The sequence below is a fragment of the Musca domestica genome, unplaced genomic scaffold, assembly GCF_030504385.1.
Source record: "Musca domestica strain aabys unplaced genomic scaffold, Musca_domestica.polishedcontigs.V.1.1 78, whole genome shotgun sequence".
NCBI classification, from domain to species: Eukaryota; Metazoa; Arthropoda; class Insecta; order Diptera; family Muscidae; genus Musca; species Musca domestica.
Genome location: NW_026712403.1, coordinates 2,213,603 through 2,237,592, shown reverse-complemented (window position 1 = coordinate 2,237,592; position 23,990 = coordinate 2,213,603). Strand labels below are relative to the sequence as shown.

At 35.6% G+C, this 23,990-nt stretch overlaps 1 protein-coding gene across 1 annotated transcript; it reads left to right on the top strand.

Annotated features, from left to right (window-relative positions):
- The first annotated feature begins 48 nt into the window (after positions 1–48).
- Positions 49–22,795, top strand: LOC101901575 (serine/threonine-protein kinase ATM). Its single transcript, XM_005180957.4, has 30 exons — positions 49–643; positions 699–866; positions 941–1,164; positions 3,774–3,872; positions 3,937–4,182; positions 4,247–4,395; positions 4,459–5,434; positions 5,495–5,672; positions 5,738–5,916; positions 7,742–7,868; positions 7,926–8,447; positions 8,505–8,625; positions 9,649–9,793; positions 9,856–10,137; positions 10,207–10,890; positions 13,441–13,635; positions 13,702–13,855; positions 14,100–14,535; positions 16,679–16,847; positions 16,905–17,393; positions 17,454–17,627; positions 17,692–17,820; positions 17,880–18,242; positions 18,303–18,921; positions 18,987–19,139; positions 21,402–21,763; positions 21,823–21,968; positions 22,041–22,147; positions 22,212–22,463; positions 22,517–22,795. Exons 1-30 carry the CDS (start codon positions 328–330, stop codon positions 22,696–22,698), a joined length of 8,346 nt encoding a protein of 2,781 aa, XP_005181014.2. The 5' UTR covers positions 49–327; the 3' UTR covers positions 22,699–22,795.
- Positions 22,796–23,990: the final 1,195 nt, after the last annotated feature.

Sequence of the window (23,990 nt, the reverse complement as noted above, 5' to 3'; positions counted from 1 at the left end):
TTTATTTCCCATCCATTTGACAGTTCAAAGAAGATCAGCTGATCAACAATAACTTTTCTATGTCGGTGAATGGAATGGAATTCTGTCCCCAGTTGGCAAAAATATTCGCAAGCCGCCACTGAGAAAATCATTTGCATTCTTCGTCTGGTCTGTCGTTCTGTTGCTTATTTTTTTTATCGACCATTCTGTCTCGTCTTTTAATTCGTATCGTTTGGAACGCTTTTAAAATTCCTTTGGAGAAATAATTGTTCGCGGGTTTTTAAGTCCTTATAATATTATTTCCGTATTTTATGTCCGCAGGGGTTTTGTTTCGTTCGTTTAAACATTATGTCCAGTATTGTTTGTTTAATAAACCAACTATGTGCTGAATTGCGTTCCGAGAAAGTGACTACACGTAATAAAGCTGCCGAACAATTGGAGAATCATCTGGGCTCCTCCAAAAATGAACTCTTCGCCAAACTGCCAAAACGGGATGAGACCAATGTTTCTTGGACTACAATATTCAATAGTGTTGTTGATGCCACCATCAAACATGCAATTAAGGTGGACGAATCCAAGGACACAAAGAGCCAGGCGCCATTGCTTAATAAGAACTATCTCTACAGTTCCATTGTCAACAAGTTAATTAACTACAACCTGGAAGGTATTTTATGACATACTACTGATAAGATTAATGATTTAACTATTTATTTTTTAAGATCCTGAGCATTTGTTTAACAAGGCCACACTGTTCAATGGATTTCAAGAAGGTTTCAAGAGTCGTGTTGCAGTACTCTATTTCAATGACATTTTCCTATGCATCTTGAATCAGGGATTATTTAAGTCTGCTGTCTACATTAGAGACATGAAGGTCAATGAATTCAGTCGTAAGTAATGGAAAAATTATGAGCCTTTATTTCTCGGATATGAATGTTCTGATATTTTTGTTTGTTAATTGCAGTCATACTTTCGTACCTTTTTGAAACCAACAAAGGTACTGACGACCTATTTCGCTTTGCATCCCTAAAAGCCATAACAAAAACAATTGAACTATCCCATGAATATGTCCAAATGAGTGCAGATGTTATTGCCTATTTTCCAGAAATCCATGAGTTTGCGAACAGAGCCATAAAAGATGGTCAAAAGTCCGAAGTCATCAAATTGTATTTTCTAATGATTTCTCAGGTACAAAGATCTCAAAGTCTCTAGCTTTTAGCAAATTTCGAAAGATACATATGGTATTAGAAGAGCTCTTTACTCAGCGCTTTAATTTACATTAAAATTTCGTGTAATTTATGTTCTAAGACCTCTATTTGGAGAAACCCCCATATCGCATATTGCATAAGCTAACAACTTGTTGATAAAATCATATATATTTATGGTTGTTAAGAACCGGATTGAAAGCCATTTGCTGTTATGAACAATACAGTGATTCCAGTTCTAAGTCCTTTGAGACACGTGAAAATAAATCAAACAAAATTACATTTCTGCGGAAACAATCTACAAAATATTAAAATTTCTTTAACATTTATAAAAGAAATTGTCTGAAATTTTTCGAGACATTCGTCCATTGGATTACAACAAAACACACCAAATATGTCCAAATCAGTGGAACATGTTAGGACATTTGTCTCTGGCCTATTTAACATCCGAAAGCGTACCAAAAGTCCCATACAGTGATCGCTACCAACTTTTCGTAAATAAAGTGTTGGAGGAAACTATTGATTGCTTTACCTCAAATTGCTACAACACTGTTGTAGGTTTATCATCCAGTGCGGAATTCCATCATAATTTGTAAAACAACACTCAATTGCAGCTCCGTACAGAATATGTTGCTGTCGTTCCCATTACCGTTGTGGCTTTTAACCGTATCAAGGGAAGGATCGCACCAAAAATGTAAATGGAAAGGTGGAAGATTAATGACTCTATTACGCTATTCTGTTTCTATTGAATACTGATCTAACTCGCTTGAGAACCATAAAAACAATGTATATATATGGAAGTCAAATGCTCAATTTGTATATCCCACCGTGTACTATGGAGGATTTACACGCATTTGCAACTGAATTACAATGAACAACACAAAGTGTGCCTCTTTTTCCCAGTAAACATTTTTGCACACTTTGCCCGAATTAGGAGTGTGCAGTTTGCAGACATAACAATCATAGTTTGACAAATAGCGCTAATTGACAACTCTTCATTTTTCTTCAATAAAGAATAATCCAGCGATTATTTTTCGAGACATTTACACAGTTGTAGCCACCTGAAGGTTGAATTCTCGAAGTGGGAGAAAACTTCCCCGAAGATACTGCCGGATTAGCGAAAAGTTGTGACGACTTACATTAATGGTCAACAGATTGAACGAGAAACCAGTGAGGAAAAGTCAAAAGTCGGGCGGGCTGACTATATGCATATGAAGATCGTAACAAAAGAATTTATTTGAACCTATCAACATTTCCGATCTCTATCTGGTACCAAATATCATTGTTGTCGAATGCATATTACGAATGTGAGCGACTTAAAGACCAAATCGGATGAAACATATATATGGGAGCTATAGCTATATCTGAACCGATTTTCTCCGAAATCGATGTAATTGCTTATTTCCGAGCTTTATAAGAAATCTGGTACCAAATATCATTGTTGTCGAATGCATATTACGAGGGACTTAAATACCAAATCCGATGAAACATATATATAGAAGCTATTGCTATATCTGAACCGATTAACACCAAATTTAATTTACTTGCTTCTAGACTGAATTCGGTTGGATGTGCCAAAATTCAGGTCATTTGGACTGATATTGGCCATTTGTTGCACAGTTAACCCGAAATCGGTTGAAGATATATATGGGAGGTATATCCAAGTCTGAACCGATCTTGACAAAATTTGATAGACTTATTTCAGAGCGGTACCTGATATCTGGTACCAAAGATCATTGTCGTGGAGTGCATATTACGCTTGTGAGGGACTGTAAAGCCCAAATCGGATAAAACATATATATGGAAGCTATAACTATATCTGAACCGATTTACACCAAATTTGATTTACTTGTGTAGAACACTGAATTCGGTGGGATTTACCAAATTTCTTTCATTCAATCCTTCATTGGGACTGATATTGGCCATTTGGTGCACAATTAACCCGAAATCGGTTGAAGATATATGGGAGCTATATTTTAATCTGATCCGATTATTTGGAAAATTTCATCTCAATCGGATATAAAATGCGACCTACATTTTGTTCACAAGAATACATGGACAGACGGACGGACGAACAAACGGACTGACATGCATAAATCGACTCAGAAAGTGATCCACAAAAGTAACTATGGGTCTATCTGGCTTCCTTCTTCATGTTACAAACAAATATACAAAGACATAATTCCCTTACCACTATGTTGTGTAGGGTATAAAAAGGGATGTTCAAAATCGGATAGGCTAAATCACCTTCCAACCCCTTTAAAAGGAGGATAAAACCTTGGTCTCGTTAAAAAGTCATAATAACAGAAAACATACTTAGGAAAGCAAAAACCTAATTAAAAATTGGAAAGCAACAGTAGGGTGGTGGAGAAATGGGATGACGCCTCGAATTCAAAAAATTACCAGAACATTTTTATAAAAAAACTAACTTGTTTGCAACAACAAAAAATCCTTTTTTGACAAGGCTAGGTTTGTATTATGGTTTGTATGTTAAATATTTTGTTGCTGTCTGTTTGGCCGGAATTTTCAATAATTTTGCAAACTTATCAAATAAAACAGCGACTGATAAATAAATCTCCTTTTCAATTTTAGCATTCTGTTGACTATCACAATATTATATGTACCGATTTCCAAGTTGTTTTGCCCATTATTATTGGATTTTATCAATACAATATGAAGGCTGAGACAAAGGTATTTAAAGAAAAAAATCTCACATCCAAAGCGAAAATAAAACATTTCATTTTCTAAATTTTAGGAATTACTTTTTAAATCTATACTGATATCACTGCAAGCCTTATATCCTTATATACATCAGGGTGATACCAACACCATTAACATTACCCTCCACAATACATGGACGAAGACGATAAGAAAACTTAAGACATTAATCGAAATTGAAATAAAGGAACGTAAAAGTAGTCACTATCAGTTAAGTCGTTCTCAGCACAGTGATAAAAGTCTGGAGGTCTTTGTAAAAATGTCTGCCCTAGTAATGTATTTGGTAAGTAGTTAATAAATAGTCTACCTTGATGTCATTTAAAGTTGATTTTGATTTGTTACTCAAGTTTTTGTGGCACTTTGATAACAACACCAATGATGGAAATTCTGATAAGGATTCATCCGAACAAAAATCCAAAATATCAAGGCCCGCAGACAAGATTGAAATTTTATTGGATTTAGTACAGCCCCAAAAACTGAAATATAATGATATTTGGTAATAATTTTTTTCTCATGATTTGTTCTTATAAAATTGTATTAATTCATATTACACCCATAGGTTAGCAATATTGGCAGAACTTGTTACTGCAGTCGATACCATTGTAAATGTGGCAAATTATCAGCAATTGCTGAAATTAACATTAAACATTCTAGAGGATTATTCTAATGGAAGAAATATGCAATGCATTCGTCTGTTGCTAACTAAACTGTTAGTCAAAGAAAAGGAATTTGTGGCCACAAAATCTATTCCCGATAATTATTGCCACGAAGAATGGCTGCAAATAAAAAAGACTCTAATAAATGATACATCGTCGTGTTCAGATGTCATTGCTGAAAAACAAAAGCTTTTACAGAAACTTATTTTGCATCGAAAATTGTCCGTCGATTGTTGTACAACCCTTATTAATTCCTTTATAACGAATGCTGCTTTGAGGAGAACCGAATGTGTACAAACATTAAAAGAAATTTTCAAAAATGCCGACCATATTGGTTTGGACAAAACATCTAATCTTGTTGGTCAGTGTATTTCATGGCTATATGGTGATAAGGATAGAAATGAAGCCAAGAGCATACTACTGCATATAGAACCAATAAAACCGCAATTAATAGCCGATACATGTGCCATAGCTGTCATAAATTTTCTCAGTGAAGCATCACTAAATGCAAAGTTCACTGCCGAAGACTCTATTTTAAATGATAACTTACAAAATCTACAATTTAAATATATACGAAAATTTTTATGTCTAGAATGTCATGCCAAAGCTTTACAATTACATGAGCAAACGACAAATTTAAAGACTTTACAATCACCAGCGAATTGTCTATTCCAATGCAATTATGAACTGCTAATGCGTACTGTGAACTTTGAAACAACTCAGGGAACAAGCTGTAAGGATATCCTAGAAGATTTAACATCATTACAGAAAATATCGATGCTTATGAAATCGCTTTTGGAGCATGGTGTCTTTGACGACAACTCGTTTATGCAATGTCCACTTATCAAGCGTATTGGTTTCTTTTTGAGTCACTTGGAGGTATTTTAAATATAGTTTTTTTAATTTTCACTACCTAATAACAACTCTTTGTTTTTGTAGCTACAATTCAAAAATAACTCCTCAACAGCAATAGAACGTTCGACACTGAGTGAAATCCTCAATCTATTGGAATATATTATTAAATGTTTTACCAGCAATGTTACTCTCTTGCAGTATTTGGAGAAACAGCCGATTGAGGAAATGATTCAATTTTTGGGTACATCTTTGAAAATTTGTGGTATGTTTTGTATGCGCACGTTATTTATTTATCAAAAATATTGAAAAGTTTTTTCTCTTTTACAGCAAAAAATTCAACCACACAAACGGAATTCGATGACTGGACTTCAATAGCTGACAAAATTCTATGTTTGTTGGCAAATTTGTGTGCCAGCTCAAGCCATTGGAAGGAGGCTTTTGAATATGTGGCGAAATACAATTTTAATACAAAAACTCAAACCGCAATCATTTTGCAATTGACAAAGGTACGTACTTGGCAGTATTATGTATAACTATAATTTATTTTTTTATGGAAAACGGCGGATTGGACGCGGTTGGTAACTCCCCACTCGGAGATCTGTTGTTCCATTGTCTTCATCCTAAATTGGAAAAAGAGAAAATGATTAGAGACTGGAGAAATAATATGATAATTAAATGGTAGTCCACGAATAAAAGTTCATCATGACGTCTTTAGCCACTTAAATTGTCTGGCTAGTAGAAGACTTACTACAGGTTCTGTGTTAGATAATGAAGACAGATCATGTGTTATTTGATCTCTTACGAACCTATGTCTCACAGTGACGTGAGTTGGACAGCCATATGGCTAGAGACAGTTTATATCATTTGATACGGCTAAAACGTGCCTCATCCAAATCCATTCAGACTTGGCAAGTTTCAATATTTCTATCAACACAAGATCTGTTATAAAGATGGTAGAGATTGGACCATTCCTTCTGGTACCTTCCTCACATATGGTCAAAATTTTGAAAAATCAAAACGATTATAAAATCAGAAAAAAAAACATCCGGTTCTCTTCAAATTACACACATCACAATATTTTCATTAACAAGGTCAGGTGCGAGTGTGGGATATATCGGTCCACTCCTTCTGGTCAAAAAAATTTTCCATGAAGCTCATAAAACGCAAAAATAACGTCCGATTCTATTCAGACTTGGTACATCTAAATATTTTAAATAAACACAAGATCTGTTATAAACACGGACGTGATCGCACCATTTCTTCTGGTACCTCCCCCAGATAGGGTTCAAGATTTGAAAAAAACACGCTCAAAGAAAGCGATATAAGCACCCTCTCTCTCACCCACTCTCTTCAAATTTTACACATCCAAATATTTTTGCTAATGCAAGATCATTTGTGAAGATGATATAAATCTGCCAACCCCTTCTGGTACCACAAAGGGTTACATTTTCCAAAGCCTTTATCTATCGTAACTTGCGAAACAAGTCGGCGATTCTTTACAACTTTCTATATCTAAATATTTCCCATAACCAGAAACCGGATATGAATATGTAATTTATCGGAATTTATGATTTCGAATTCCTTAAAATTTTGCACGTGCCAATATTTTTATCTGTATTCGATAAAATATGAAAATTGAATACTTCGGTCCGCTATATCTGGCACCTCACGCATATTTCCACATTTTCCAAAAGTTTGCACATATCTCATATAAAGTATAGGAGTAGTCTATATAGTCCAAATATGGCATGTTGTTATATTTATATCAAACTTAGTTTAGATACGAATTGGAGAATATTGGTTAACTGATTTGGAACCTCCACCATAAAGGGTCAACAGTTTGAATAATCATAACTCAAGGCTGGGGGTATACATCTGTCGGCAAAACCGACTGACAGAGCCTGCAGTATTCGGTGACGTCGTACCTCCCCCTCCCACTTTGAAGTCATGACCCTTATATTACAGTGTCCGTAATTAGACCAACCATAAGTTTTAAATCGACTGATACTATTTTACTTGTTTTTTCCTCATCCTGGCAGATCCTACAGTAATCAGTATCATGGATATTTCATTTAGAGGTCACACGCTACAGTGACCTGTGACTAAACCCAAAATTTTTAGGTCAGGTTTCTCCGTGGAGATGAGCGATCTTGTCCTCTTCTCGCAGATTATAGATTTAAAAATCCCTCACATTCGCAATATACAGTCCTCAGCAATGATACCAGTTATCACATATACCTCACACTTGGATCTATGTTGATCTATCTAAATCTTGAAAAATGAAATCTAAAATCCATACATAAATCAAAAACCATTAATCTCTCCTTTTAGATATTCTGTAGGCAGAAGTCTCGTTATGTCAACATTGGATCATGGTTTGTTAACAAATTGAAAACAACATTTAAATTGTATTACTCCAATATCGAAATAATGAATTCAATTTTGGAAATTATACCAGGTAAATTAAAAAATCTTAAATTTTAAATACAAAATAAATTTATTATTTTTTATTTAGATATTTTTGTTTATATACAACTCTATGAAGACTCTCTGGACGATATGCTGTTGGCCATGTATTCCCTATTCAAAATCGCCTTTAGAAAATCATACTCCACAAAAATGACTGCCAAAATCATCACCAGTATTTGTTACATTGCTCGTGATTGTCGTAATATCTATGTTCAGGATAATTTTCGAAATCTCTGTTTTTCCATTGTAAATTTTCTACCATTTCCATCGTTGGATATACAATATGCTGCGATTAATACCATCACTGCCTTAATGGATATTAACTGGTTGAAAAATACAAAATGTGATATAGATTTATATTATGATTTCTGTGATAATATCTATGAGTTGATTAAATGGAAGAAGTTACAAGTGGCACCAACACAAGCGGAAAGTGCCGATCAGTTGCAAAATGCCAAGTCATTAAATGTCCAATTGTTGGTGGGCATTTTGGCATTTAGTTGTTATCATCGTAGCAATGCTTTGCAAGAGTTGTCACATGTCTGTGCATTTTACAAATTTACAGAAGGTAAGTATGTATTTATTTAAAAAAAAAACAACAAAGTTTTTCATTTTTGAATTTCAGCTGATTTCATAGAGTATCATCGCATTGCTTCGTTCTACAAAACATCGACCACTGAGCTACTAAAAACAAACATTCCGAGTGCCATACATACATGGATATCAAAATCATTTCCTATATTAAAGTAATTTTGAAATTTTAGTATTGGAATTCTGTAAAATTTTTGACCTAACACAATCTAAATGTTTTTCACAAACGTTCTTTAACAAGTTTTGAAAAATCGTTGTTATACCCTCCACCATAGTATGGTTTGTCATTCCGTTTGTAACACCTCGAAACATACATTTTGAACCCCACAAAGTATATATTCTTGATCAGCATAAAATTCTATGGCGATTTAGCGATGTCCGTCCGTCTGTGGAAATCACTAGCTTCCGAACGAAATGAAGTAGGTTCATAAAATTGTACTCAAATGTATATTATGTCTGCAATACTTTTGGCATTGAAAATGGGTCATGTAGGTTCACGTTTTGGTATATCCCCCGTACAACGGTACCTCCCGAAATTCGGTATTTTGATGATTTTAGCGACATTTTTCGTCGGAATTGTTTCAAATTTCGTATTTGAAGTTCGTAATGGATACTACAGCCTATGACAGAAAATTGTCTTTGCAGGTCCACGTCTTCTTATAGCCTCCATAAAGTGCTACCTCCCGATATTCGGTATTTTGATGATTTTAGCGACATTATTTACCGGAATTGTTTCAAATTTCGCATTTGAAGTTCGTAATGGATACTACAGTCTAAAACAGAAAATTGTCTTTGCAGGTCCACGTCTTCTTAAAGCTCCCATAAAACGGCACATCCGCATATTCGGTATTTTGATAATTTTAGCGATATTCGCCGGAATTGTTTCAAATTTTGTATTTGAAGTTTGTAATGGATACTACAGCCTATGACTGAAAATTGTATGTGCAGGTCCACGTTTTGGTATAGCCCCCATATAATGGTACCTCTCTATGCAGGTCCACGTCGTCGTATACATACGGCTACATTCGTTTTTTTTTTTTAGATTTTTTTTCAAATGGTGGAGGGTATTCCAAGTTCGGCCCGCCCGAATTTACAGCATTTTTAATTGTTCTAATATACAGAATTCCCCTACAAATGTTACCAAGCTTTAATAATCATAAATCTCTATGTTTTTGTAGATTTCCTTTTTATCTCTGCTATAAAACCAAAAACGATTTTCTCAGTGATAATATTGATTTAATTACCACCTGTCTTTTGCTCTACAACAAGTCGGATGAAATCAAGAATTTGGAACAATTTGGAGACATGCTGGAGCTATTAAAGGTTTTCCTTAACCGATATATAACTAAAATCATAAAAATTTAAATGAATATTTTCCATTTCAGATGGCTACGCCAATTATAAACTTCTTCATCTTGGTTGCTCAATGTCCTGCCAATGAAAACAATGAGCTTAAGAAATATGTACAAAATATGTTGAAATTAAAACTAGATTTTAGTAAAACAAAAAGTGATAACAATACCTGGAAAGTAGTGTATGCCTTGTTCGATGCTTTGCATGATGATGGCGATTCAAAGCTATTGGCAGGGTTTCCAATGTTTTTGCAAACACCAAAATGGTACAACATCAACAACAAATGTCTCAGATCGGCTTTAAATGTTTACATTGTAAGAAAATTGAAAAAAAAAAAAAATCACACAACATTTTTTATATCATCAATATTAATTTCCCTACAGAATAGCAACCCAGGAGAGGTTAAACCCGAACTTCTTTTGAATTACATAAGCAAACACTCTCTGCGTTTGGTGAAAACATTTGGTGCCCTCAAAAGGAATTGCAGCCAATGCATTTATCCCATGGATTCTTTGAAACAATTTTATAAATTTTACAAACTATCCGATATGGTTTTGGACACTCTTGCTGTACGATCGGCAGCGCTGCCTCAACATTTATGTTTTTATTTTCTACATGACATTATCTATTATTGTCTGCATTGTATTGAAACAGCAGCGGATACAACACAGAGTCTTAGAAAAGTGGCCTTAACCGGTTTGGAAAAACTAACCACAAAAATAATCGATATTGAAGATATCAATTCGTTTATGCAGAAGCATTTAAGTTTTATTTGCAAGTCTCTGGTCTACACTCACAAACGCAGCAATAGCATTGATGAGCAAACCAAAATTACATCCATATGTGAACATTTGATAAGCAACTATAAAAAGGCAATATCGGATAAACATTATATGCTGAATATATTTGCAAACAATGAGAACTTCAACAATGTTAATAAATTATTGGAGACCTTAAGTGAAAATATATCAGATGATGACAATGCCGATTGTTGGAAAAAATATTTGGATATATTTATGGAGAATACCAATTATACGCTGGATTCATTTAAATTTTTACAACAACATGTGAGTACATGATACGAAACTTTTTCAGAAGAATTTATTTACAAATACTTGACAATAACTTTGTTTGTGAGAGAAAATCGAAATTGTATACATTTCCTATTTTGAGGAGCATAGCCCAGTAGCTACCCAAGTATAGCTGTGAATTGGATAAGCAGTTATGTGCAGTCAGCGGGTCTGGGGGCGAGAGTCTCGGCTTAAATACTCGAGTGCCATTGATCCTTAGACTGACGAGGCAATCTTTCGCGACCCCTAAATCAAACCTCTGTGCTGATCTTCACATAAAGAGGACTCCCTTATCGCTGGAGCTTCGGGAGCTTCGTTAATACCCGGGCGCCTCAACGGATATCGGGTTCAGTTACCGAGTCCTAGCCATGGTACGGAGACTAATTCAGGCCAACTCAGTCCCTTGATTAAGTAGAAGTGTAGCTGGGTTTCTCGACACAAAAAATACATATTGGCGAGCAGTAAATTACTATAGTCGATATGTCGAGGGCGATCCATCAAAGCTCAACTGTAAGGAGTTGCAGTTTATCAGAACGAAAGGACATATCCTAACACAGCAATAAGGGAATTACCGATAAGCAGGATCCCTACATGCAGGACAAGGATGAAGCCAGTCGAAGCCTCAAAAAAAAAAAAAAAAAAAAAAAAAAAAAAAACTGACGACTGCGAGAAGCCATGGCTCATCTTCGAATGTGGTATCAAAGGGACTAAGGTGCCAACATCGGATGTACCACCCAAAAAAACAAGGGAAGGCAAGACTGAGGATATCCCAAACATTGGCTTTGGTGTGGATTCCACTTCCTATAATGTGGTTGAAGGAGATCCTGAAGCTATAGAGAAGCAGAATGCTGGTCGTAGTACCAAGAACACCGGGATGCTTTTTAAAGTATGAGATAGAAAACCAGTAAAGAAAAGTCAAAAATCGGGTGGAGTAGACTATATGGTACCCTACAACCCTATGCATATTAAGGCTCCCGTAAGAAAAAAATTAATTTGACTTTAGAGTAGTTATAGTTTCGTTTCAAAGATAACTAATAAATGGGAGGCATATGCAATTCTGAATCGATTTTCACTTATATTGACAGGGACATTTTAATCTTTTATACCAAATAACATTGCTATAGAGTGCATGATGGCACTCCGAGAAGGATTATATTAAAAAAATATATATCGGGGCCGAGTTCCGCAAAATGAAAACGTACCCGCTGAATTTGGGCTGATAATCGGATTAAGGACATATGAGAGGTATATCCAAGTCTTAGCTTTTCTCGATAAAATTTGCCAAAGTTATTTCCGAGCTCTATACGATATCTGGTACCAAATATAATTGTTGTCGAATGTATATAACGAATGTGAGGGACTTAAACACCAAACCAGATGAAACATATATATGGAAGCTGTAGCTATATCTGAACAGAGTTTCATCAAATTTGACGTATTTGTTTCTAGACTCAAGTCGGTCGGATGTGCAAAAATGCATGTCCTTTGACTGATATTGGCCATTTGGTGCCATTTCTGTTGAAATATATTGGAGTTATATCCCAAGGCTTTAATACACCTTCTAGAATATTTTGGCGATAACATTCGGCATTTATTCTGATGCCACGGTCGACACCATCACCATGGCCGGAGCTTGAGAAAACCAAATTCAGCAGTTCACCACTTTCGGCCAAGCAAAGCAACACTTTAGCCATTTTGAGTCTATTTTCTTTCTTTTGCGGTGTAAGTTCTTGCACTTTTTGGAATTCCAATGGCTTTATCCCGACCTCATTTTTCAATATTTGCCGAATGGAATATTGCGATATGTTCAGCTCGCGAGCCATTTTTCAGCCACTGCGACACAGGTTTCGATCAATTCGCTTTTTTTACTTTTCGAACCATTTCTGCTGATGTTGCTGTTTTCTTCCATCCACTTCCTTGACGTCGGGCTACGCTACCAGTATCACAGTAGCGAGCGATGTTACGAGACACAAAAGATTTATTCACATTAAAAAGCTGGAGTGCTCTAACTATAGCCACTTGTGATTTTCCAGCCAAATATAAAGAAATCACAGTATTACGCTTGAATTCCATTACGAATAACTTTTTTTCTGGAAAATTCTCAACAAAATGCTTTTGTACGCTTGTAAACAATATAATGAGCTGCGACTGGATTAATTTTAACAGATGTCGGACGAGTGGCTTAGAAATGACAGCAGTCTAAAGTTGGTTGCAGATTTTTATCTCACCCTGTACTTGAATACACTGCAATAATGGTCAAACGTGAGCAGTTTTGTGATAGGCAAGGGCGTGAAGGCTTTTGCCGGCCTTCCGTAATTTCGACGCTACAGGACAGATCGTACTCTTCGTATTCAATCGTGTATGATTATGAATTTCTTCGATGTGTCCGGACATAGTTTGCAAATACTATTTGAATAAATTCTGTTCAGGTCATTCCATCCTGCCTTTCCGTCGCCGTTTCCCAGACTTATAATTTTTTAAACCTACACATTATCCTCGTACATATGTCGAACCATATTAAACAATAAATTGTAATTAAATTCTTAGATTGCAGCCAACAAACACATTGTCCAAGCTGACAAAAATGTATTGTATCGATTAATTCGTCATCTGCTGCAATTTTTACGCCAAAGTGAAGATGAAGCTTTAAATTTGGAAGTCTTGAAATGTTTGGGGGAGATTGGACCATTAAATCTTTATCAAATGTCTTACTATTTTGAAGTGGAAAATTCAATAGATGAGGTTTGTAATCATTGTGGTTGTGATAAACACTTGTTATATATTAAACCAATTTTAATCTTTTCACAGGATACTAACAGTGCCAAACAAATCGAAAATTTTTATAATAACATATACTTAATTCTGGAACATCTATTGAACAAGTTTAATCCAAATACACATTTATATGTCATTGATGTGGCGCAATATCTGGTGAATTCAAAATATGGACAAGATTTAATGGGTAATCAGTGTATATTGAATTAATATTTAACTATTTTAGACCGCATGTTTAACCTTAAATAATACTATATGATTATGGATAAAAATGTTTTTTTTTTCACTGGGAATATACTATGGTGTCCCATGCAAAGGATAACCAATGGAAATGTGACTTTAAAATCGTTGAAAATATGACTATTATATCCAGAAAAACTACTATATCAGCTGTAAAGAAATACAAATCATTTACACTTTTTTAATTTTAGAAAAATTCCCAACGTTTATGGTATTTCGAGCAAATGTTACCCAAAATTATATGGATCTTTATGAGAGTATAACACCTGCAAATTGGTGTGACACCCTTAAGTCATGCGAACACATGGATTATGACAATTTTATACGGCAATTTGTTGCAAAAATCTATGACCATTGTTGTTGGCTACAATTTCGTGATTTATCAAAAAATGATCTGTATTTTGCTGAACATTCCATAACACCCTTTATTAAGCTACTTTTACATTGTGAAGAGGGAGAGAATCACAAGACTGGCATTATGACCATGTTGGAGTATTTCTTCGAAACATTTCAGCAGCAGCACAAAACCGATTTCGTTGGCTGCGAAAACAAAATGATTTACAAAGAGAAACGTATTGTGAATTTGATACTAAATATATGTGAATGTATTCGCATCAATAATTCGTGGTGAGTAAATACATGCACGTAAAAATAAGTAAAAAACCATTAAGTTCGGCCGGGCGACGGTAACCTTTATAGACAATTTTATACTTCAAGGATTGTCAACTACCAAATCTTCTTAAATACCAAATTGGAAACAATTTAGTGGGTAAATGTGACTAGGATTATCAAAAAACCGAATGTCGGTGGGTATCGTTATTTGTGCGCTATAGGAAAACGTGGATCTTAAAATTCAATGTTCTGCAACGGGAGCTGGAGCCCATTTTTAGACAAATCCGTGAAAAAAAATGTGGCCAAAATCATTAAAATACTAAATATTTGGATGTACTATTATGTGGGGTCTATACGAAAGCGTGTACCTATATATACTATGTTTCGGCACCGGAGCTAGAACCCATTGCGAACTGCAAATACCAAGTTTTGGACAAATCCGTGAAAAATTGTGGCAAAAATGATTAAAACACCGAATATTGGGAGGTACCATTATATGGCGACTATATAAAAACATGAAGCGATATATCTCATTTTCAATACCAAACATCCTGGAGATAGATTTTGAAGCTCTACGTCAAATAATTTGGGCTATATCGTGATTTCAACAGATAGAGAGACAGACAGACGGACATCGTTAAATCGACTTAGAATTTTATGCTGATTATGAATATATATACTTTATGGGGTCTACGACGAATATTTAAGGATGTTACAAACGGAATGGCAAAGTTAATATACCCTTTCAGGTGGAGGGTATAAAAATGTAGTTATTCTGACATTCCAGAGCTCCTTTTAATAACTCACATTTATTCGTTTATTCTACCTTCAGCGATTTATAGGTCATCCATGAACATCTTGACTAAGAAATCTAATTTATGTTGTTCGTTCTTGACTTTAGGTTGTGGATATGTACTCAAACGGATCTCCTGTGTGAAAAACTAATATTTGCACAAATTTTCGGAGGAATGAATGCATTTATAGTGATTTCTCCAAGGGGAAGTATATTTGAAAATACCGAGTAAAAATAGAAGTGAAATGTTAATGCAATTGTGAAGAATCCGTGAATTAATTGTACCCTCAGCCATAGGGCTAAAGAGGGTATATTTCATTTGATACGGCCAAAACGTGTCTTATCGAAATAATGTCTTTAGACCCTAGGTCTCTTTGGACCAAATCCGTTTCAGAACATTTGGAGTCGATCTATCATTGTCTGTCCGTCCGTCTGTCTGTCTGCCAGGCTAGCTGGTGCGTCCGATTTGTTTCGAACTTGTTACATCGTAATATTATTGTCAAACTTAGATCGAGTTCGGAGATGAGCAATATCGATCCACTCCTTCTGGTACCTCCCCCACAAAAGGTTGAAATTTTCAAAGAAAATATGTTATTGCAGAGAGAGAGAAAGGATAATTCGATTTTGCATCAGTTCTAGGTCAGGTGCGAAAATAGACAATATCGGCCACTCAATCAAGCACCTCCCCCACAGAGATTTCGAATGATTACAACTTTTATAAAACGTGATGTAAGTGTGAGATGGTCTTCAAATTAAACACATTACAATATTTTTATTAACCCAAGATGTGGGGCGAAGATGGAATATATCGGTACACTCTTTCTGGTACCTCCCCCACAAAAGGTCATATTTTTGAATATTTATAAGGTTCATAAGACGTAAAATTAACGACCGATTCCATTCAGGCTTGGCACATCTCAATATTTCTATCAACACAAGATCTGTTATAAAGATGGTATAGATCGATCCATTTCTTCTAGTATCTCCCCACAAAGGGTCAAAATTTCGAATGACCAAAACGATTATTAAATTCGAAATAATCATCCGGTTCTCTTCATATTTCACACATCCCATTATTTCTACTAACACAAGATCTGCAGTGAAGATGGGATATATCGGTCCACTCCTTCTGGTACATCCCACATCATACATAAGATTTAGAGCTCCTTAACGATTGTTTTTGGTAGCTTCTTTGAGGATAATTGATTTTCAGAGGATCATATACCAAGTTCTTTTGAAATTGTTACCGTTTGTTGTGATAGCTGGACACGAAGCATGAATAGTATATTATACAAAAAAGTTTTCTCAATTGTTCATTCATTTCTAAAAACTTTTTTATTTTTTTATTTATTTTTTATTCCCCAGGGATTTACCTTTAAATCTTTTGAATGTTGTGGAGGCTTGTAATTACTGTCAAGCTTACTTCTTGTCCATAATCTATTTGGAAATGTGGGCATTGGGTCAAATTTCCTTGGGTGATAAGACAAATGTTGAGATACTTTCCAATGAGTCGTTTCAAAGACTTGCCCGAAAGGTAAGTATTCTTAAAGTGTATTCATATGTGATGATTACCTAATTACTCGTTTTCTAGGCCTATGATGCGATTGGTTGCAATGATGCAATTTCTGGATTTATTAATCCCTTAACTTCACGCATGGATTATTTGAATTTAACAAATAATTGGCCAGATATATTGATCGAGACAACGGATACATCAGATATGTGTAATGAGGTGCTCAAACGAAATGGTATGCTTAATCTTGCCTGTTCCTCGGCGGATAATCGAAAACAAAATGTCGATTATGAAATCTGTTGGCGTTTGTGTCGTTGGGATACTGTCGTTGAAGGCCATTCTAAAGTCAATACCCTGAATGATATGGAATATGAATTTGAAAAACATCATTTCAATGCCTTAAAGTGTCTCAACAATAAGGAGGAGAATAACACCTTGGCTGCCATTGAGAAATCGCGTCATTGTGTTTTGAATATCCTCAAGGAGATTAGTGTGGAATGTTTGCAAAGTGTTTACAAGTATTTGACTTGGCTACAATTGTTGCAACAATGCGAAGATTTTTGTTTGGTGAGACCAACTTTTTGTTTGGGGTTTTTCAATGTTATTATTAAAATGTTTGTATTTTAGATTCAATTTTCCAAATCAACGGATGTTGATCATATATTCAAAAAATGGCAATTGGAAACAAATGATTTGGAATATGGTCTATTTTCCAGCAAGGAATTGATATTGTCTCATCAGATATCTCTATTTCAAACGGCTGGCATCAGGGCGAGTAGAAAGATTAAAGAATTTTATAAGGTGGGTAATAAGCTTTGAGAAAAATCTCCTCTTCATATTATTTGAATTTCTTTAAATAACTTAGGATGACCCCGTCGAGAAGTGCCTGCTAAAATGCATAAGAGATTGTAAAGCAGCTGGAGAAATAAATCTTGCCAAACGTTATGTGGCCATACTCAATAACATGTGTAGCAACAGTAGTGCTTCGTTGAAGGTAAGTTGTTGAGGAAAGTTGATGCTATAGTCAGCTATAATATATCAAGACAATTATAGATTAGCGCCTTACTCGAAGACGTGGATATATGCATGAAAACGGGTAAATCGGATATGGTTAAATCCATTTTGCATCACATATTCAAAAATCGTGAATTCCAATATTGCCTGCAACGTGTAAAAGCAATGCAACTAAATGGCCAGTATTTGATGGACACCAATGCCGAGACTTTTGAAAATGTTTTGAGAAAGTACTTTATGGGCTCGCTGGATGTTTTGGGAAAATATAGTCAGTCTAAGGATGTGATTTTACAAAAGTTTCCCAATTTATTTACCTTAGAAGAATTTGAAGTGTGCCAGGCGGAAAGTAAAAAAAGTGCCTACGAAATCATTGCCAAATATGCGGATAGGGAATATGTACAGGTAAGGTTCCTTTGAGGTATGTAACAATTCCCAAATAATGGATCTTCTTACATTTTGCAGTTAAACAATTATGCCAATTCCGATCAATTTGCAATTAAACGCCAAACAATGAAACTAAACCGGGAAGCAGTTTCCACCATTAACCCCCGTTCGATGGATCACGATAAACGTGTTGCGGCAAGTTTCATGAAGAAAACTTCCCACATGGACGAACAGGAAATTGCTCAAATTGAGAATAAAGTCACCTCAAATTTGTGCACAGCTGTGGAAAATTATATGAAATTTTCCTGTTTGGACAATGCCATATCAAGTCCGGTTATTTATCGCATTATCGGTTTGTGGTTTGCCAATAAACAAAATGACACGCTACGTGCCACAATACAAGAACACATCGATGCTGTACCCAGTTATAAATTTATATGTGCCCTCAATCAGATGACAGCTCGTTTGAATTCCAAACATGATGAATTCATCAAAATTCTTAAGAATATTATGATTCGTTGTGTCCAGGAGCATCCACATCATACCCTATATCAATTGTATCCCATTGTGTACGGGTACATGGATGGCACACAAAACAAAGCCGATTATCGTTCGAAACTTGCTCAGGAGATTATTGCCAAAGCCAAGTCGAAAATAAACGCGAATACGATTAAGCAATTGGAGAGCGTCATACCGGGTAGGTTTTACATATAATTGGAAAGTGAGGCATATAATGAAAAATATATGTCATATATTTTACAGCCCTAATTGAATTTGCCAATACCGAAATAAAGGACAACAAAGAGCCATCAATTTCTCTAAGTGAGAAACTAAGGCGAATGAAAAGTCTCGATGCCATACATTGTCCAACAATTGATTTGCCTGTCAGAATCGATAGGAATTATACAATCAAAGGTAAGAGAACTTGCAGAAAAATAAATTTTAATTATTTGTCACTTTAAAAATATTGGCCTGTGAAATTCCTTCAATTTTTGGCGACTGTATAGACTCACGACTTTCTCTCACATCGCACACAGATTTATCTTTTAACTTTAAAAGACAGATAATATTTTTTTAATATCGATCGTGTATAAAAGGATTGTAGTGAAAATTAGTTAATCTACTCGTCATGGAATTATCTTCTGGGGAAAACTATTATAAGGATCTGAATCCTGACTATGTTTTTACTACTTCTCTCTAAAGGAAACACAGAACCCACATCATTGGGAAATTCCAAGATAGTCGATTTATAAGAAAAGGATCTTGCTGATACTTACCCAATTAAATAAATATCGTAAAAGATTTTTTTCCATGCAGGCATTGAATTAGATCTCTTCCTTCACAGATGTCATCAACAATTACAGTATGACTGCCTGGGGGTCCCCTATCCATCGAATATATTCATTTTTATACCCTCAACCATATGGCCTCGTCAAAATAATAGTTTTAGACCCCAGTTCTCATTGGACCAAATCCGTTCCAGGACATGGAGTCGATGTAGCGATATCCGATTTGGCCCAAACTTGGTACATCGTAATATTATTGTCAAATTTAGATCGAGTTCGGAGATGAGCAATATCGGTCCACAACTTTTGGTACCTCTCTCACAAAAGGTCGAAATTTAAAAAAAAAAATTACAGCACATGAAGAGAAGGGATGATCCGATTTTGCTACATCTGTGTAAATCCTAATATTTGCATCATTGCTATGTGCGAAAATGGACAACACTCCTTCTGGTACCTCCCCCACAAAAAGGGTCAACATTTTGAATAATCATAACTCTTATAAAATATGATATAAGTGTTCGATTGTATTCAAATTACACACATCATAATATTTTTATTGGCCTAAGGTCTGAAGTGAGGATGGAATATATCGGTCAACTCCTTCTAGTACTTCACCCACAAAAGGTCGAAATTTAAATATATAGTTTGTGCACAGAAAGAGAAACGATAATCCCATTTTGCTCCAACTTTGCAAATCCCAATATTTGTGTCAGTGCTAGGTCAGGTGCGAAAATGGACAATATCGGTCGTCTCCATCAAACACCTCCTCCATATAGGGTCAACATTTTGAATAATTATAACTCTTATAAAATGTGATGTAAAAGTCCGATTGTCTTCAAATTACACACATCATAATATTTTTAATTAACCCAAGGTCTGGGGGGGAGATCGGTACACTCCTTTTTGTACCTCATCCACAAAAGGTCGAAATTTTGAATATCCATAAAGCTCATAAAACATGAAATTAACATTCAATTCCATTCAGCCTTGGCACATTTCAATATTTCCATCAACACAAGATCTGTTATAAAGATGGTAGAGATCGGACAATTCCTTCTGGTACCTCTACCACAAAGGGTCAACGTTTTGAATAACTAAAACGATCATAAAATCCGAAATAAGCATCCTGTTCTCTTCATATTTCACACATCCCATAATTTCTACTAACACAAGATCTGGGGTGAACATGGGATATATCGGTACCCTCCTCCACAAAGGGTCAAAATTTTGAATATCCATGGAGCTCATAAAACGCGAAATTAAAATCCGATTCCATTCAGACTTGGTAATCTCAATATTTCCATCAACACAGGATTTGTTATAAAAACGGTAGAGATCGGACCATTTCTTCTGGTACTTGCCCCACAAAGGTTCAAAATATTGAATAACCAAAACGATTATAAAATCCGAAATAAGCATCCGGTTCTCATCAAATTTCACACATCCCATATTTCTACCAACACAAGATCTGCTGTGAAGATGGGATATATCGGTCCACTCCTTCTGGTACCTCCCCCACAAAGGAAATTAACATCCGAATTTATTCAGACTTGGTACATCTCAATATTTCCATCAACTCAAGGTCTGTCCCACATAGAGTTCAGTGTAACAGAACATCCCCGTCAGAATAAGAGTTTCAACTACTTTTTTCTGGTCATCCACGATCAAAAACCAATACCGTACTATATACAGCAAGCCTGTCTAGGTATTTCATAAACAATCTGTCAAAATCAATTTATATAAAAAAATGCTTTTTATATGCGATTCAAGGTGTATCGTCGTACTTTTTGTAGCTAAATGTTGAAAAGTTGAAACACCAACAACAATAATCATTATTGCATTTGGAATTTTTTTAACCGTATATATTATCAATACGATATCATATTTCCAGGCATTGTCAAATGGGAATCTCAAGTTGGTTTGGTTGGCGGTATAAATGCTCCCAAAAAGTTGTCTTGTCTCTGTTCCGATGGTATTAAACGACCACAATTGTTGAAGGGCAAGGATGATTTGCGCCAAGACGCTGTGATGCAACAAGTATTTTGTATGATTAATAATCTGCTGCAACAAGAACCAAAAGCTGTACAGCGTAAGCTTCTAATTCGCACCTACAAAGTGATACCGCTCTCAACGCGCAGCGGTTTATTGGAATGGTGTCAAAACACCGTACCAATTGGTATGTATTTGACGCAAGCTCATCAAAAATATCGTCCAAAGGATTACACTGTTATGAATTGTCGAAAATTAGCTCATGTAAGTTCTCCCCGATCACAATGGTGTATGTTAAATACAAATATATTATTTTTCCCCAGGCACATTTAAAATCGAATCCTGAAAAACGTCACGAAACCTACATTAATATTACGAAGCATATCCAACCGGTGTTTCATTATTTTTTCTATGAGAAATTTTTGAAACCCGGAATATGGTTCGAACGTCGTCTGGCTTATATAAATAGGTGAGACAAAGTTTTTATTCTTTAGAATTAGAAATAATTGTTGTCATTTTATATATTTTGTAAAATATGTAGTGTGGCCACAACATCTATGGTTGGTTACATCTTGGGCCTGGGTGATCGTCACACACAAAATATATTAATCGATCAAAATTCGGCCGAAGTTATACACATTGACTTTGGTAAGGATAAACAGGATAGGATTTTGTTTCCAATTTTAATCATTCCACTTTTCATTTATTACAGGCATTGCCTTTGAGCAGGGTAAGATTATGCCCACTCCGGAGACTGTACCCTTTCGTTTAACCAGAGATATGTTGGCGCCCATGGGTATTTGTGGTCCCAATGGTGTTTTCAAAAAATCCTGCGAAACCACAATGGAGATTTTGCGGAGACATCAAGATGTTATAACTACAATATTGGAAGTTTTGCTCTATGATCCCTTGTATATATGGAATGTTGTGCCACAGATCAATGATAATGACAACAACAATACAAGTAAATATTTTAAAGTAATAGTTGTAATTTTTGTAACCTCTCTTTGATTTTAGCTGAAGAGAAAAATCACATAGCTCAACGTGCCTTAATTGTTGTCCAAAACAAATTGGAAGGCAAACAAAATGGTATATTTGGAACATCCAGTGTACCGGTACAGGTTGAACGTTTAATTAACGATGCCATTAATACTCGTAATCTTTGTATGTTGTTTTCGGGCTGGGACCCGTATTTGTAAAGAATTTTGTTTTTTATATTTTTAATTGTTTTTATATTATATGTTTTATGTAACTACTATGTGTGTGTGAAAATATATACTATTTAATCTGCAAAAAGTGTGAGACAGCTTTTACATATTTTTACCCTACATCACATAGTGGTAAGGGTATTATGTCTTTGTGCATTTGTTTGTAACATGGAGAAGGAAGCAAGATAGACCCATAGCTACTTTTGACCCAACAAACCCGAGTAGTTTTGACCCAGAAAAGATCCGGATGGTGCAGCCGCCTCAATTCCTATTGGGCCCCGATTGACAACGATGTGCAGAACATCTGCCCAGCTTGGCTCCGATATATGTTTTTTGATATAATCCATATGGAAGTGATATCATGCCAAAAAGTGAGATGAAAAACCTGCAACCAACTTCAGACTGCTGTCATTTCTAAGCCACTAGTCCGAAAGTTGTTAAAATTATTGCATCGACAGCTCATTATATTGTTAACAAGCGTACAAAAGCATTTTGGTGAGAACTTTCCAGAAAAAAAGTTATTCGTAATGGAATTCAAGCGTGATAGTGTGATTTCTTTATATTTGGCTGGAAAACCACAAGTGGCTATGGTTAGAGCACTCCAGCATTTAAATGTGAATAAATCTTTTGTGTCTCGTACCATCGTTCGTTACCGTGATACTCGTAGCGTAGCCCGACGTCAAGGAAGTAGACGGAAGAAAACAGCAATGGTTCGAAAAGTAAAAAAAGCGACTTGATAGAAAACCGCATCGCAGTGGCCGAAAAATGGCTCGTGAGCTGAACATATCGTAATATTTCATTCGGCAAATATTGAAAAATAAGCTCGAGATAAAGCCATTAAAATTCCAAAAAGTACAAGAACTTACACCGCAACAGAAAGAAAATAGACCCAAAAGAGCTAAGGAGTTGCTTCGCTTGGCCGAAAGTGGTGAACTGACGAATTTGGTTTTCTCCGTCTCCGATGAGAAAACATTTATTGTCCAGCAGTTTGTAAACAAACAAAATGATCGTATTTACTTGCCAAAGAGCTCACCTGAAAATGTACACCTTCGGTTGGCCACCAGAACTCAAGCGCTGGTCATGGTGATGGTGTGGACCGACATGACAGCCGATGGTCGCTCTCCGCTCGTATTAATCGACCGTGGCATCAGAATAAATGCCGAATATTATAGCGAAAATATTCTGGAGGGTGGATTAAAGCCTTGGACACGCAAACATTTCGGCCGCAGACTTTGGACATTCCAACAGGGCTCGGCACCACCGCACTCAGCATGCGCGCCACT